This window comes from Salmo trutta, chromosome 15 (genome assembly GCF_901001165.1).
Source record: "Salmo trutta chromosome 15, fSalTru1.1, whole genome shotgun sequence".
Classification (NCBI taxonomy): domain Eukaryota; kingdom Metazoa; phylum Chordata; class Actinopteri; order Salmoniformes; family Salmonidae; genus Salmo; species Salmo trutta.
This window is the reverse complement of record NC_042971.1, coordinates 57,631,436-57,646,929: the sequence shown is the minus strand read 5'-3', so window position 1 is coordinate 57,646,929 and position 15,494 is coordinate 57,631,436. Positions and strand designations below refer to the sequence as shown.

At 42.2% G+C, this 15,494-nt stretch overlaps 2 protein-coding genes across 4 annotated transcripts in view; one reads left to right on the top strand and one right to left on the bottom strand.

Annotated features, from left to right (window-relative positions):
* Window positions 1-6,925, top strand: part of LOC115149437 (uncharacterized protein KIAA2026) — a 71,897-nt gene extending 64,972 nt beyond the window's left edge. For all 3 annotated transcript variants that reach the window (XM_029692292.1, XM_029692290.1, XM_029692291.1), the window contains 3 exons: window positions 1,798-1,913; window positions 2,041-2,204; window positions 2,377-6,925. In XM_029692292.1, the coding sequence (XP_029548152.1) occupies window positions 1,798-1,913; window positions 2,041-2,204; window positions 2,377-5,942 (3,846 nt within the window). In that variant the 3' untranslated portion in view covers window positions 5,943-6,925. The remainder of the gene's footprint in view (window positions 1-1,797; window positions 1,914-2,040; window positions 2,205-2,376) is intronic.
* Window positions 6,926-7,129: 204 nt separating this feature from the next.
* On the bottom strand, window positions 7,130-10,387 carry LOC115149440 (melanoma antigen recognized by T-cells 1-like). Its single transcript, XM_029692295.1, has 5 exons — window positions 10,241-10,387; window positions 9,646-9,736; window positions 9,357-9,453; window positions 8,790-8,891; window positions 7,130-7,747 (listed from the first exon to the last, which is right to left on the bottom strand). Exons 2-5 carry the CDS (start codon window positions 9,708-9,710, stop codon window positions 7,679-7,681), a joined length of 333 nt encoding a protein of 110 aa, XP_029548155.1. The 5' UTR covers window positions 9,711-9,736; window positions 10,241-10,387; the 3' UTR covers window positions 7,130-7,678.
* Window positions 10,388-15,494: the final 5,107 nt, after the last annotated feature.

Here is a 15,494-nt window from a genome sequence, read left to right as displayed (position 1 = left end):
TCCAGCTACAATAGTCATTTATAACATTATCAAGGTCTACACTGTATTTCTGATCAATTTTATGTTATTTTAATGGACAAAAAATTTGCTTTTCTTTCAAAAACAAAGACATTTCTAAGTGATCCCAAACTTTTGAACGGTAGTGTGTGTGTATATATATGGATTGTCTACTATGAGAGGGAGAATATAAAATACAGTGTTGTATATATAAACTCAGCAAAAAAAGAAACGTCCCTTTTTCAGGGCCCTGAATTTCAAAGATAATTCGTAAAAATCTAAATACCTTCACAGATCTTCATTGTAAAGGGTTTAAACACTGTTTCCCATGCTTGTTCAATGAACCATAAACAATTAATGAACATGCACCTGTGGAACGGTCGTTAAGACACTAACAGCTTACAGACGGTAGGCAATTAAGGTCGCAGTTATGAAAACTTAGGACACTAAAGAGGCTTTTCTACTGACTGAAAAACACCAATAGAAAGATGCCCAGGGTCCCTATACATCTGTGTGAACATGCCTTAGGCATGCTGCAAGGAGGCATGAGGACTGCGGATGTGGCCAGGGCAATGAATTGCAATGTCCGTACTGTGAGACCCCTAAGACAGCGCTACAGAGAGACAGGACGACAGCTGATCGTCCTTGCAATGGCAGACCATGTGTAACAACACCGACACAGAATCGGTACATCCGAACATCACACCTGCGGGACAGGTACAGGATGGCAACAACAACTGCCCGAATTACACCAGGAACACACAATCCCTCCATCAGTGCTCAGACTGTCCGCAATAGGCTGAGAGAGGCTGGACTGAGGGCTTGTGGGCCTGTTGTAAGGCAGGTCCTCACCAGACATCACTGGCAACAATGTCGCCTATGGGCGCAAACCCACCATCGCTGGATCAGACAGGACTGGCAAAAGTCGTGGTTTTGTCTCACCAGGGGTGATGGTCGGATTTGCGTTTATCATCAAAGGAATGAGCGTTACACTGAGGCCTGTACTCTGGGGCAGGATCAATTTGGAGGTGGAGTGTCCGTCATGGTCTGGGGCGGTGTGTCACAGCATCATTGGACTTAGCTTGTTATCATTGCAGGCAATCTCAGCGCTGTGCGTTACAGGGAAGACATCCTTCTCCCTCATGTGGTACCCTTCCTGCAGGCTCATCCTGACATGACCCTCCAGCATGACAATGCCACCAGCCATACTGCTCGTTCTGTGTGTGATTTCCTGCAAGTGAGGAATGTCAGTGTTCTGCCATGGCCAGCAAAGAGCCCGGATCTCAATCCCATTGAGCACGTCTGGGACCTGTTGGATTGGAGTGTGAGGGCTAGGGCCATTCCCCCCCAGAAATGTCCAGGAACTTGCAGGTGCCTTGGTGAAAGAGTGGGGTTACATCTCACAGCAAGAACTGGCAAATCTGGTGCAGTCCATGAGGAGGAGATGCACTACAGTACTTAATGCAGCTGGTGGCCACACCAGATATTGACTGTTACTTTTGATTTTGACCCCCCATTTGTTCAGGGACACATTTTTCAATTTCTGTTAGTCACATGTCTGTGGAACTTGTTCAGTTTATGTCTCAGTTGTTGAATCTTATGTTAATACAAATATTTACACATGTTAAGTTTGTTGAAAATAAACGCAGTTGACTGTGAGAGGACGTTTCTTTTTTTGCTGAGTTTATATATATGGATTGTCTACTATGAGTGGGAGAATACAAAATACAGCGTTGTGTGCTCTCAACCATTGGGCTTTTTTATTCTTGGTGTTGTATGTTTTTGTTTGTTTTTTTACAGGGAAGGTGGTGCTTCAGGAAAGAAGCCGTGAAAGATCTACACATCACTCTCATAAGGCTACTCAACGAGCTCTCCCCATGGGAACCCAAACTGGTCAAGGCTTTCCATAGGAACAGGTATCACCACTCGCCTGAAGGCGGTTATAATATCACAAAACTATGTTTACAAATCATGTCTAGCATAACACGTCATTGACTCCTCGATGGCTTTTATTTATAATTTTGACGTAATCTTTCCCCACAGGCTACGTTTGAAAAGGGATTTTGACGACTTCAAAAAGCACCCTGACTATGACAACTTTGTCAGAGAGGATGTGGATAGAAGCACCTCGTTCACTGAAAACACCAGACTGACTGAAGAGGAGGAACAGCAGGATCAGACTGTTCAGAGGATGCTGTGGGCGGGAGGTAACTTGTGTTTTATTTGTGGGTGAAGTGCAGTAAGACATTATGGAAAAGCATATAATGTGTAGGCTATTTATTATAAATTGCATTGAAATCACAAACGATTTGTATCAGTAAAATCATTGTCAGTTGACAGTCAACTTGAAATACATTGAATGTGTGTCTTTTTTTTCAGAGGACTCAGGGCAGTATGGAACAGAGGCATTGAGAGGCAGCTTCACTGTGGTAACCAGACAAGAGATGTTGACCTTGAACGAGCACAGGCCTTCCACTCGGGGCTTGAAGCGTCTGCAGAGTGATTTAGATGAGAACTCAAGCCTCATTAAGAGAGGCAGGATCAACAGTGACGAACTGACGACTTCCCCTGAAGCTGAAGTGGAAAACAGATCCAGGGAAGCGAATCCAGCAGCACAGCAGGTTGGAGAAACAAGCCCAGTGGTTATAACTACTCCGATGGCTGGTGTCCAAAGGACTCACAAACCCATTCAGCTATATACCCTGCTGGCTAAGAATGTTGGTAATAAAGTTACTTTAATTCATCATCAGCCAGGTGTTATCAGCCATGTTGGTCAGGGGCATAGCTTAGCCTGTGCTTCTTCCCTGCAAGCTATCAAACTTAAACATTTTTTACCACAAAGCTCTCAACAGTTACCGCAACCAACAACACCCACACCTAAACACACACAGATGTCCCATACCACGCCCATACCAAAGACCCCTGTACAGGTTGTCTACAAGATGCCCGAGGGCATGGGTCTGGTCAGGAAAGCTGGAAGCCCTATGAAAATCGCAGTGCAGCCAATCCTGGACCAGAAAACGGGGGATAAGCTAATGCAGCAAGTGGTCATCCTTCCTTCAAACTTGCTCATTCAAAAGTCAGAGGGTCAGAGTCACCCCCAGCAACCAAGGACAATCCAGGTCCCAGCCTCCAAAGCGCCCACTACACTGTCACAAACCTCTGGATTCACCATGCCTCAAAGTCATGACAACCGGATCCCCATACAACAAGTGGCACCGCTAAAGGGAGCTACGCCCTCTCCTACCAACTCCCCTAGGTTGCAGACAACCTCTCTTACAACAGGCTACAAGGTTGTCCAACTCCCTGGTCCGAGAGTGAGTAGCACTACCCAAAATGTTATACCAAATAGATCACCATCCAACCCCACTAGTACAGCTTTTACTGATCCCAGTAAACCTCCGTTCCCTAAACAAGAGCTGAAGACCGTGTGTATAAGGGACTCGCAGTCCATCCTAGTCACCACTAGGGGGGGCAACACTGGAGTAGTCAAGGTGCAGATGTCCGATCAGAGTACATCTGGTTTGTTACCTGCCAGTCCCGTCATCATCTCTCCACAGTTCAAAGCCTTCCTGGTGTCCAAGACCTCTCCACCTGCTGCCCCCACGGTCCCAGTGGTCACAAGCGCGACTGTAGCCCAGGTGCAATCAAGACTGTCACCATTACGGTCTTCAACTGTCACGAGTTCAACAACTGCACGCCAGTCTTCGATCACTGCTGGCATTCAGGCCACAGGTCAGACAGTGGGCTCTGCTGTTACCGTTGCTGTAAACCAGGGCAGCAACGTCTCATCTACAATTGCTGTGAACTCACAGCTACCTAAAAGCATCGTCACTGTACCTGGTAACCCAGCAGGCGCCACCCAGACATCTCTGGTCCAGTGTGTCACTAAACCTGTTTTGAAAAGGGTATGTCCAGATGAGAGGTCCCCATTCACTAAGTTCATCCTGGTCTCTCCCTCGTCCAACGTCACATCTATGGCTGCAACCAAAGTCACTTCCACTACAGCTCCCTCCGTTCTTCCAGGGCAAAGGCTGATGTTCATCAGCCAATCACCAGCCCAGGCATCCCACGCAACAAGTAGCATTCCAAGACATGTTTCAGTGTCTGGGGCACAATCCCTGACCACGTCAATACCCAATGAAGCAATGAAGATCAGACTCAACTTTGGTCAAGCTATCAGCAGTGCAAATTTCGGAGCCTTGAATAAGGTACAGCGCATCAATCTGCTTCCAGGACCTCCGATAAGGCTACCACAACAGGAAAGTGCACTTGCACAATCTACTTTAAAAAGCACATCTGTGTCTGGCACACAGGCTGCACTTCTTACAACCACGTCGTCTCACCTTATCACTAGCACTGCACATTTACCCTCTTCCACACGCCTGACTGGATCTCAACTACAAGGCATCCCTTCGTCCTCTGTGATCCCCAATCTAAGCAAGGTAACTGGGCATCCACGGTCTTCGATAATCAGAGGTTTAATCACCAGCAACCCACAACTACCAGTGCCGGTCACTACACCGCTAGGCCTTGTCAAAACATCCCCTCTCACACTACCGGCCCAGGTTTCTCAGTCTCACCACTCTCACTGTGTAAGCGGGGTCACCACACCTCCTCAAATAAGTACTCCACAGTCTCCAATTGCCACTAGATCAACTCAGCAGTCCACTGCAGTGCGGCCGGCTGGTAATACCAATCCTGTCACCAGCACCACCACCACAACTGTGCAACAGAAGATTGTCATTAACACCCCTGCACCGCTTGCAGGCGGCACACAGATTCTGCTCAACAACACCCGTTTTGTTGTTCCCCCTCAAGGCCTTGGGCCTGGCCAGCATGTCCTCATAATATCCAGCCCTGCAGTGCCTGTGGCAGCTCCTAGTCACAGGGGAGCGAGCCCAACGACCAGTGTCCCACAAGGGCCAACGTTACCTGGGCTACCCACACCTGCACAAGGCCCCAGAATGGCCACACAACCAAGGACGCACCAGCCTCAACAAGCAGCACTTAGATCACTAACCCTGGCAGCGCCGTCCGCTGAGAAAGTTGGACCCTCTCTCCCGGTCTCTTTCACTGTCCCTCGCCAGACGATGGAGATTCGAGCTCCACTATCGGTCACCAGCACCACCATCAACGGTTCTCCACCAGTTTTACACCGGCTCCCTGCTCCGGCCACCATACTCACTGGCCTAGCTAATGTGGTGGCAGCTCCACCTTTAACTCAACCGGAAGGGATGGGCGGCTTGTCACTTTCCTCCGTGCCAGCAAGTTCCAGCGCAGCTCAAACAGCAGAAGTTCTACAGAGCCCAACAAAGCAGCTCCATTTGAACACGGGACTTGGCATCAACTATGCACCACTCACAACACAGCAGATAACGTCATTCGTGCAACCTATCGGAGCGGTCTCCACACGGATGCAGGTCCTACCGACGGTAGCTGTTCCGCCGATCTGGAGCACCTTCTCCAGGATGCAGTCTCTACCTGTGGTGACTGTACCGCCCCTTGGGGGTGCCTTCGGTAGCAAAACATCTCCTGTGGCAACTGTGCCTCCATCCAACAGCACTGTAATCATGACACCTGCTCAACCTGTCAGGACGGTGATGTCGGCAGAGACTATCCGCATGCCCATTGTTTTATCCAATCCTTGGCAGCAGCAGATACTGGGCCTAGGCAAGTGCCCTTTGCAGGCTTCACAGATGCCTGCATCAGCAGTGCAAACAACCAGCCCCACCACCAAGCTACTAGTGAGTCCTGATGGTGCTGTTTTAAACACGGTTAGAGGCCCTACCGCCAACACAGGCCTGCCAGAGATGGCTAACAAGCCTTTGGCTACGTTGATTCTAACTCCGAAATCCACTGGGAGAGTGCTGCCCCTGCCTCCTGTAAATACTGACAATCCCTGGATGCCGACCCAGGCTGACAGAAGTGGCCCTATCAACTGAAAGACTGAAAGCCAGTACCATTGTATGTGATGAAGAAGACACATATTCCAGCAAACTTTGTGTTCTGGGCCGCCTCTAGAATATCTAGAACATTCTAGAATATTTTTGGTAGAAGGTGGTAGTCGGTTGAGAAACTGCCTGGTTGAGTTGTATTTTTACTTTGCATATCTAAGTGTGTTTAAAGATGCACTATGCAGAAATGGCTCTGCCATTTCCTGGTTGCTAAAATTCTAATAGTTCCCCTAGTTTGAGTTTGTGGCAAAACAAGCAAGTATAGTGTAGAGAATCATTGTACCATCTAAACTGCTGTGAAATATCTTTTCCATAACTAAAAATATTGTATTTTCAGCTGTTTGACGCAAAAACACAACTTAGGAACGGGAGGCATAGAGAGAGCGCACATGGAACAGATCTACCGCTTCTTAGACTTGCTTTCAATAAGAATGACAGATCTATAATGCATTTCTATGTGAATTTGGTCAGGTCACCCAAAAAGTGACATATTGCAGCTTTAAGCGACGCTAGATAAACCTCTATAGCTGACTCAAACAGTTTGCTCAAGAAATGTAGGTGGCAGTGTATTTGTGATGGGTTTTCTATTTCGCAAAGCAAACAGCATTTTAGGGTTTCCTTCTCAAAGTTTGAAGATCAATTTGGACTTCTTTTTTAAAAACTTTTTCTTGGCCAGTAATAAATATGTTGTAAATTGCTTGGTTTGAAGGGTAGACAAATGGATTTGAATGTGATTGTAATGCGTTTCATTGACATTAATTATCATTTGGAATTCCTTAGATTGGAACTACACTTGTTTTTATTCTGTCTACCACACTCTTAGGTCTTTCCCTCTCACCTGTTGTATACGTTCTCTGATGTGTTGCCTACTCAAGAGGCATGTCGGTGTCTACATTTTATTACATTGGATCAGTCTTATTTCCATCAACTATTTGGAAAATAAACTGGGATTTCACATGATTGAAATGCAACTTCTAAATGATTTATTGAAATGTTGAAGCCCATATATATATTATTTTTTTTACATTTATTTATTTTTCCTACCATATAGATTTTTCAAAGTATTTAGTTGGTACATTTTCATTGCATGACTGTGGACATTTCTGCTTGAAAATAACTGGTGTAACTGTCCTCCATAGAGGGTTTTGTGGTGTTAATTTGAATTAGACCCTTGGTAAACTTTATATTTTTATTGAAATGTGTCTGCAGAATTTTATAGGGGATAACCATTCCATCATTTTCAAATCCTTTCATAAGTACATGTTGAAATAATAAGCCAACGATCAAGCCGACGTTATTGTCTTTAAATTACTATGGATTCTCAATTGCAAAGTACGACTTTGTTGTAATCGATTAATATACTCTTATTCAAGTATTGATAGAAGGGTCTTGTTTGCCGAGCAACCTTCAGAAATATAACCTTGAGGAACACATAACACACAAAACAAGTTTTGGAGAAATACACATAAAAAAAATACAAGATAGGAAAAAAATAACATGAGTAAAATATGGTAAATCGTGTAATTGTAAATATAGAGTGCTAATAGTATTTTCATCAAAAGCTTTTTCTTCATTGATATAGAGTTTAAATAAGACAACACATTAAGTTCATATCATAAGGTGAATACACCAATTTGTAAGTCGCTCTGGATAAGAGCGTCTGCTAAATGACGTAAATGTAAATAGTTTTCATCTTTTTGGTTATCCACAGAGGACTGTTGTTATTAGGGGGAGTAGGGAGGAGGTAGGGGTCCTGATGATATCGTCTCATATGCAGGAGGGGCATTGGGAACCTGAAACACATCAAGTCAAACACACACCATTTAGAAAACAAGCAGAATAAGCCGCTCTTTGATGATTGAAATACTATTTCCATTTTCACACTATTGGGCTGGGCCAAACCAAACTAAGCTCGCTTACGTTATGACATTTACTTTTACAGGTACATTGCACAGTAGTCAACATTACTGTAAAAATGCAATTTCTAGCCAGCTGGCTAGTTTTCAACTGCAGTCTCTGAATATTTTCTTATTTTCTTTTCACATCGTCCTTTTCGGAATGATTTCAGCAACTATGAAGGATGCATCGGACAGCTCAGTACAGCTTGGTTCGTCTCAGTCGTGGAAAAATCCCTCAAGTCAAAATGTTTTCCTCTGAACAAAGAAAGGCTAACCTTTTCCAGTCGAATATCACACACATCACCCATCCCCCACCACTCTGATCCAAACCTCCCCTTCCTAACACCCCTATGAATTCCAGATCATAATCTCCTCCTGACTGGTCTGGTGACATAATCTCAGACTGGACCACCACCAGTCATATTGCATCAGGCAGCTCACATGACCTTTGGCTTTATTGCCCTTTCATTCTCAGAAGAGTAATGGAGAGTTGAACAATAGGTCCTTCCTTCATGGTTGTGTTGTTGTCTGTATAGTCAGAGGAATGCAGTATCCTATGACAAGAGAACGATCGTGGCCTGGGGTTGGTCACACCATTGCCTTCCAGCGCATAACTGCCCATGTCTGCATCATGGGATCGGTTCCACCACTACTTTGGCATAAACAAATTCTCTCCTCACTTCTCTAAGTTTCTATAGAGATTTAAACCTCACAAAAACACCTTCATTCAATAAAACTTATCAAATACTCTGAAAAAAGAGAGCTCTGGGCCCATATTCATAAAGCGCCTTAGATGAGTGCTGATCTAGGATCAGGGCCTGTCTCTCCATGTAATCTTATTCAGTATGATCTACTAGGCAGCAGTCCTACTCTGAGATGCTTTATTAATACGGGCCCTGACCACCGTTGCTTCCCCCCAGTACATCCGGTGTTTTACCAAAGGTCGGAGGTCACTGAGGCCCATCTTGTTTTCTGCTGTGGCTCCTCCCTCGTTGAACTGTCCTCCACTGAATCCTGGCAGGGACCCTGATCTTGGGCTCTGTGGGGAGAATAACACGAGAGGAAAAGAAAACAACAGGGGAACAGGAGGTATAAGCCCTGTCGAAAACCTATGAGCAAAACACATGAAAACATTGTCTTTTTGGTTGAAAAGACGTTAAAAATAAGTATTTTCAATGTCTTGTGTTCACTGGGAAAGCAACCCATACATATACTTTTCTTCTTCTGAGTTTTCAGATCTGTTCTAAAGGAACCAGTGTGGTGGGAGCTCCCCTAAACCCGTTGCCAAGTTGATGTGCATCAATGCAGCTATCCCTCTTTGTATCCTCCTTCATCTTAACTGAGGAGAATCATAGACATATAATCATCGGAAATAACTGTCCAGGTGAAAGCCTAAGCCTATTCTCTTCAGATCACCACAGATTAAGGAAAGTAGAGAGGAAGCCATTTATTAAGACTATTGAAATATGCACCCTTGACCATGCAAGTGCTGGACTAATCTTACCCTAATCATTTTGTACCCGCATCTCCTCCTAAAATACCAGCATCCGAGGATGAGAAGGGCTGCAAGTATGAAGACCAACAGAGCTATGCCTGCTGCCCTGTGACGCACCAAGAAAAGAAAACACTAAATTAATAATACTTTCTTCACCAAATGATAAATTAAGATTGAGATGCAGCATAACAAAAGCTATAAAAAAAATCTAATAAAGTTCTGAATTTCTATCAGGCCTGCCCATAAATAGAGTCAACAGTCTGATATTGTCATCGTAAAAATATAATAATGCACTAACTCTTCGGTCCTGACATGGGGTCCTCCTCTGCTTGCAAAATAAACATTCAAGTCACCGTGAGGCATCTCTTTGAACCATCCAGTGACTACACCTGAGGAATACCGTTGGGTTATAAACTGTAGGATATGGTTATTACATGTTAATAGCAACATCAATTACATACTGTGAACCATTGGTCAAGTATGAGACTGGTAGATTCAGCATTTGTCCCTCAAATGTGCACATGTATTTCACACTCCATTTCAAAGCAATTTTTAACACATCAGACGAGATAATTTATGTGATTTCTGTAGGCCTATGCATATACTGTATGTATATATACACTGTAGTGTTATTTATTTGTAGCAATGCAATTAATACAACTATATTGATTTGAAACGGGATCAATATCTTAGTCCATCAAGCATAATATAGGCCATAGGCTCTGTAAATCCAGAGACAATTTATCATTTAGAAAATGTCATTATTTATATATATATATATATATATATATATATATATATATAGTTGAATAGAATAACTGAATGGCCTGTGCATCAAGGCTGTCAGTGTTTGGTCTGCGTTTTTTTTAAATAAAACACAAGCATAGTCTTACCTAAAGTGGATAGTTAGATTGTGAAAGGGTCCGGTCCTTCTAAATTGCTTCCCAACACTTTTTCCAAAAGTTCTCAGTCTCACTTTTCTTTACTTAAATCTCTGACTTGAGAAAGGGTTAGAACTGTGAGGGGAGGAAAGGAATTCTCATGACCGTCACGGGTTCAACCGCTCATGCTTAAAGCCATTGAACTGGACTAATTAGCGTGAAACCTCTGCAGAACACAATTCTAACTACTAACCTTCCCAGCTCTAGAGCCAGAATACATCTAACTATTATGGCCAGAATACATCTAACTGTTATGGCCAGAACACATCTAACTATAATGGCCAAAACACATCTAACTATAATGGCCAGAATACATCTAACTATAATGGCCAAAACACATCTAACTATAATGGCCAAAACACATCTAACTATAATGGCCAAAACACATCTAACTATAATGGCCAAAACACATCTAACTATAATGGTCAGAACACATCTAACTATTATGGCCAGAACACATCTAACTATAATGGCCAGAATACATCTAACTATAATGGCCAAAACACATCTAACTATAATGGCCAAAACACATCTAACTATAATGGCCAAAACACATCTAACTATAATGGTCAGAACACATCTAACTATTATGGCCAAAACACATCTAACTATAATGGCCAAAACACATCTAACTATAATGGCCAAAACACATCTAACTATAATGGCCAGAACACATCTAACTATAATGGCCAGAACACATCTAACTATTATGGCCAAAACACATCTAACTATAATGGCCAGAACACATTTAACTAGAACACATCTAACTATTATGGTCAAAACACATCTAACTATAATGGCCAAAACACATCTAACTATAATGGCCAGAACACATCTAACTATTATGGCCAAAACACATCTAACTATAATGGCCAGAACACATCTAACTAGAACACATCTAACTATTATGGTCAAAACACATCTAACTATAATGGACAAAACACATCTAACTATAATGGCCAGAACACATCTAACTAGAACACATCTAACTATAATGGCCAGAACACATCTAACTATAATGGCCAGAACACATCTAACTATAATGGCCAGAATACATCTAACTATAATGGCCAAAACACATCTAACTATAATGGCCAAAACACATCTAACTATAATGGCCAGAACACATCTAACTAGAACACATCTAACTATAATGGCCAAAACACATCTAACTATAATGGCCAGAACACATCTAACTATAATGGCCAGAATACATCTAACTATAATGGACTCGTGAAGCTTAGTCTGCTAATTCTTTCTGTCTGACTGTGACTCGGGAGACCTCATTAAATAACGGAAACTTGATAAACACCTATTCAAGTAGGCTAATATAAAGGATGCTAATATTTCATATAATTCGTTTAGATTCACTTCAGTTCATAACAATAACTTCATGTAATAGGCTAACGTTCATTACACACAACTGATATCCTATCTTGAACATTAGCCTGTACACTCAAGCCAATGATAATATTGTATTTATGGAAATGAATGTTATATTTTAATGGTCAATATCATAATCATACGAAATTATATTTGGATTATTACCAAAATATGCTTTATAAATAAAAGAGAGAGCACAAAAAGAGATCCATATTTAACACAAAGTACGTTTTCTTCTCCATGTGTTGTCTCCTCATTGCTTTGTCATTCTAATCGATGACAATTCCTGTGAATAAGCTAACATGTTTTATTATATTGTGGTGGAAATGCAGTATGATGCTCTTGATAGTGTAATAATATAATTGTCATTTGTTGCCTGTTTTGGACAGTACTGTAGATGATCATGCAGTATCAAGAAATGGTCTGTAGGGTGCACAATATCACTCACGACCTTCTGCTTCACGGGCAGTTCACATACTGGAGCACTACAGGTACCTGACAAAATAAAGGAAACACTAAATGAGGGATACAAAGTATAGTGAATACAGGTACTTCCACACAGGTGTGGTTCCTGAGTTAATTAAGCAATTAAAAGAAGTTTAGGGTCATGTATAGAAATGCCCAGTTGACCTTTATTTTGGCTACCGTGGCTAGAAGAGATCTCAATGACTTTGAAAGATGGGTCGCAAAGGAGCATAGGGTGTGTGTGTGTGTGTGTGTGTGTGTGTGTGTGTGTGTGTGTGTGTGTGTGTGTGTGTGTGTGTGTGTGTGTGTGTGTGTGTGTGTGTGTGTGTGTGTGTGTATATCTCAGTCATCAGATCTCAACCCAATTGAAGAGGTATGAGAGATTCTGGAGCAGCGGGTGTTTTCCACCACCAACAAAACACTCAATTATGGAATTTCTCGTGGAAGAATAGTGTCAGATGCCTCCTATAGTTTTCTAGACACTTGTAGAATCTATGCCAAGGAGCATTGAAGCTGTTCTGGTGGCCCAACACACTATTAAGACGCGTTATATTGGTGTTTCCTTTCTTTTGGTAGTTTCCTGCATTTGTGAAATTAAATAGTAAACCATTACAATGAGCACAACAAAAAATAAGAAATTAGGTAGGAAAGTTTAAACATTTCAACCTATCCTAGGCTTTACACACATATCCCTCGTGGACCGATTCGCAAATAAAACATTAATTCTCCACTTAGGCAGCAAAGCTGTCGATTTCCTCCTTAATTTAATATTCCGCCTTAACTCGACTTCTTAATTTATTGGTGAGATTTTTTTTTTTAAATGTAGTCACTATTAAATCAAGTTAAGGAGGAAATCGACGCCTCTGCAGTCTGAATGGACAATGTTTTTTATACGAACCGGTCCACGGTGGATACGAGTGTATAGAGTACCACAGTATGAGTCATAATACCCATAAAACCTAGCGGTCAAAGAAGGAAATGGTTCCAATCGTTTTTCCATCATTCATTTTTCCCATAGTGAATTTTAGAATCTAAAATAAGTTATTTTTTTTTGTGTTGGCTTACCCTGGCGTGATGTTTTGATAACTGTGTAAATCTCTCTAGGACAAGGTGACTTTTATCAATATATTCGCCTGTATTTAACCCCCCAATATGAAATGCTAATTAGCTGCTAATGTGGCTATCATAAAGAACTACAAATGTCATCCATGGTGATCTGGACTAGACTGCCGAATCGGTAAGAATCTCTGGATTAACTATCTAATGTTAGCTAAATTATGTAATGAATAAACTGGCAAAAAATAAATACATTTACAATTCTGTGAACTGTCTTGTGCAAGTTCTAAATTGACACAATACCTGTCAGCAAAGGTGTCAGCTAGAGATGACTTGCAGCAGCTTGCAGGGATCTGTAGTCTTGCATGATGTCTACATTGATACTAATTTACATTTTCGAATCTGAGAGTAAATACAGATGAATATATTGATAAAAGTCACCTTGTCCAAGAGAGGGTTACATGATTATCAAAACATCACGCCAGGGTAAGCCTACACAAACACAGCCCTTTTTTAAGTGTTTCTTATTCCCTATGGGAAAAATAAATGGTGGAAAAACGATTGGAACCATTTCCCTGTTTGACCGCTAGGGTTTATGGGTATCCACTGTGGTGCTCTATAGCCGGTTGTATACATTCACTTTAGACGGTAAGATGAAATGACTCAATATCGCCATCTGCTGGCCGTTGGGGCTAATTTCAACCCAATATAACAGCACATTGCCATATTGTATGAATTAAAGAATATGATACGTCAAAATCATTGTGTTTTATACAGTATTCTCCACATAATCAAGATACGTAGTAGATGTTGAATTGATAAGGCAAGAAAACTGATTATAGGAATTTATTATTGACTGGGAACTGATGCAACTTCGAGGCAACTACTGTCATTTTACTACTGTCCATTTCCTCGTAGCACAGATGCATACAGTGCATTCAGAAACTATTCAAACCCATTGACTTTTTCCACATTTTGTTAAGTTACAGCCTTATTTGAAAATGTATTAAATCGTTTTTTCACCCTCATCAATCTACACACAATACCCTATAATGACAAAGCAAAAACAGTTTTTTAGAAATATTGGCAAGTGTATTAAAAAAATTAAAACAGAAATATCACATTTACATAAGTATTCACACCCTTTACTCAGTGCTTTGTTGAAGCATCTTTGGCAGCGATTACAGAAACGATTCTTCTTGGGTATGATGCTTCAAGATTGGCACACCTGTATTTAGGGAGTTTCTCCCATTCTTCTCTGCAGATCTCCGCAAGCTCTGTCAGGTTGGATGGGGAGCGTCACTGCACAGCTATCTTCAGGTCTCTCCAGAGATGTTCGATCGGGTACATGTCTGGGGCTCTGGCATTCAGGCCAAAGATTTCAATCATGGATTCATCAGACCAGAGAATCTTGTTTCTCTTGGTCTGAGAGTGCTTTAGGTGCCTTTTGGCAAACTCTAAGTGGGCTGTCATGTGCCTTTTACTGAGGGAGTGGCTTACATCTGGCTACTCCACCATAAAGGCCTGATTGGAGTGCTGCAGAGATGGTTGTCCTTCTGGAAGATTTTCCCATCTCCACAGAGGAAGCTCTGGAGCTCTGTTAGAGTGACCATCGGATTCTTGGTCACCTTCCTGAACAAGGCCCTTCTTCCCCGATCGCTCAGTTTGGGTGGGCGGCCAACTTTAGGATGAGTCTTGGTGGTTCCAAACTTCTTCTATTTCAGAATGATGGAGGCCACTGTGTTTTTGGGGATCTTCAATGCTTCCGAAATGTGTTGGTATCCTTCCCCAGAGCTGTGCCTCAACGTTCTCCTGTCTCAGCGTTCTATGGACAATTCCTTTGACCTCATGGCTTGGTTTTTGGTCTGACATGCAACGTCAACTGTGGGGTCTTATATAAACAGGTGTGTGATTTTTCAAATCATGTCCAATCAATTGTATTTACCAGAGGTATTTACCACGGACACGAATGATCCCTTGGTAGTTTGTTGTAACCAAGTATTGGTGCTAACCGTGTGTTATTGGATGCTAGCATGCTAGTTAGCTACGGCGTCATAGGACACGGTGCACTGGGTGGGTTTCACGGACGAATACTGTACCAAGTTATCTAGCTGAATAAACTAAGTTTGAGCCTATTCCTGGAAACATTGAACCACTGTAGTTTACATCAATTATAATTTCTAAAGTGGAAGTTGGGAAAGTTATATTTGAGTGTTTCAGTGAATGGTCAGTGAGGGAGGCCCTGCTCTCTCGCTTCCCCAGTTGTTTAGTTAATTTTCATTGCAATCTCCTTTGCATTAGC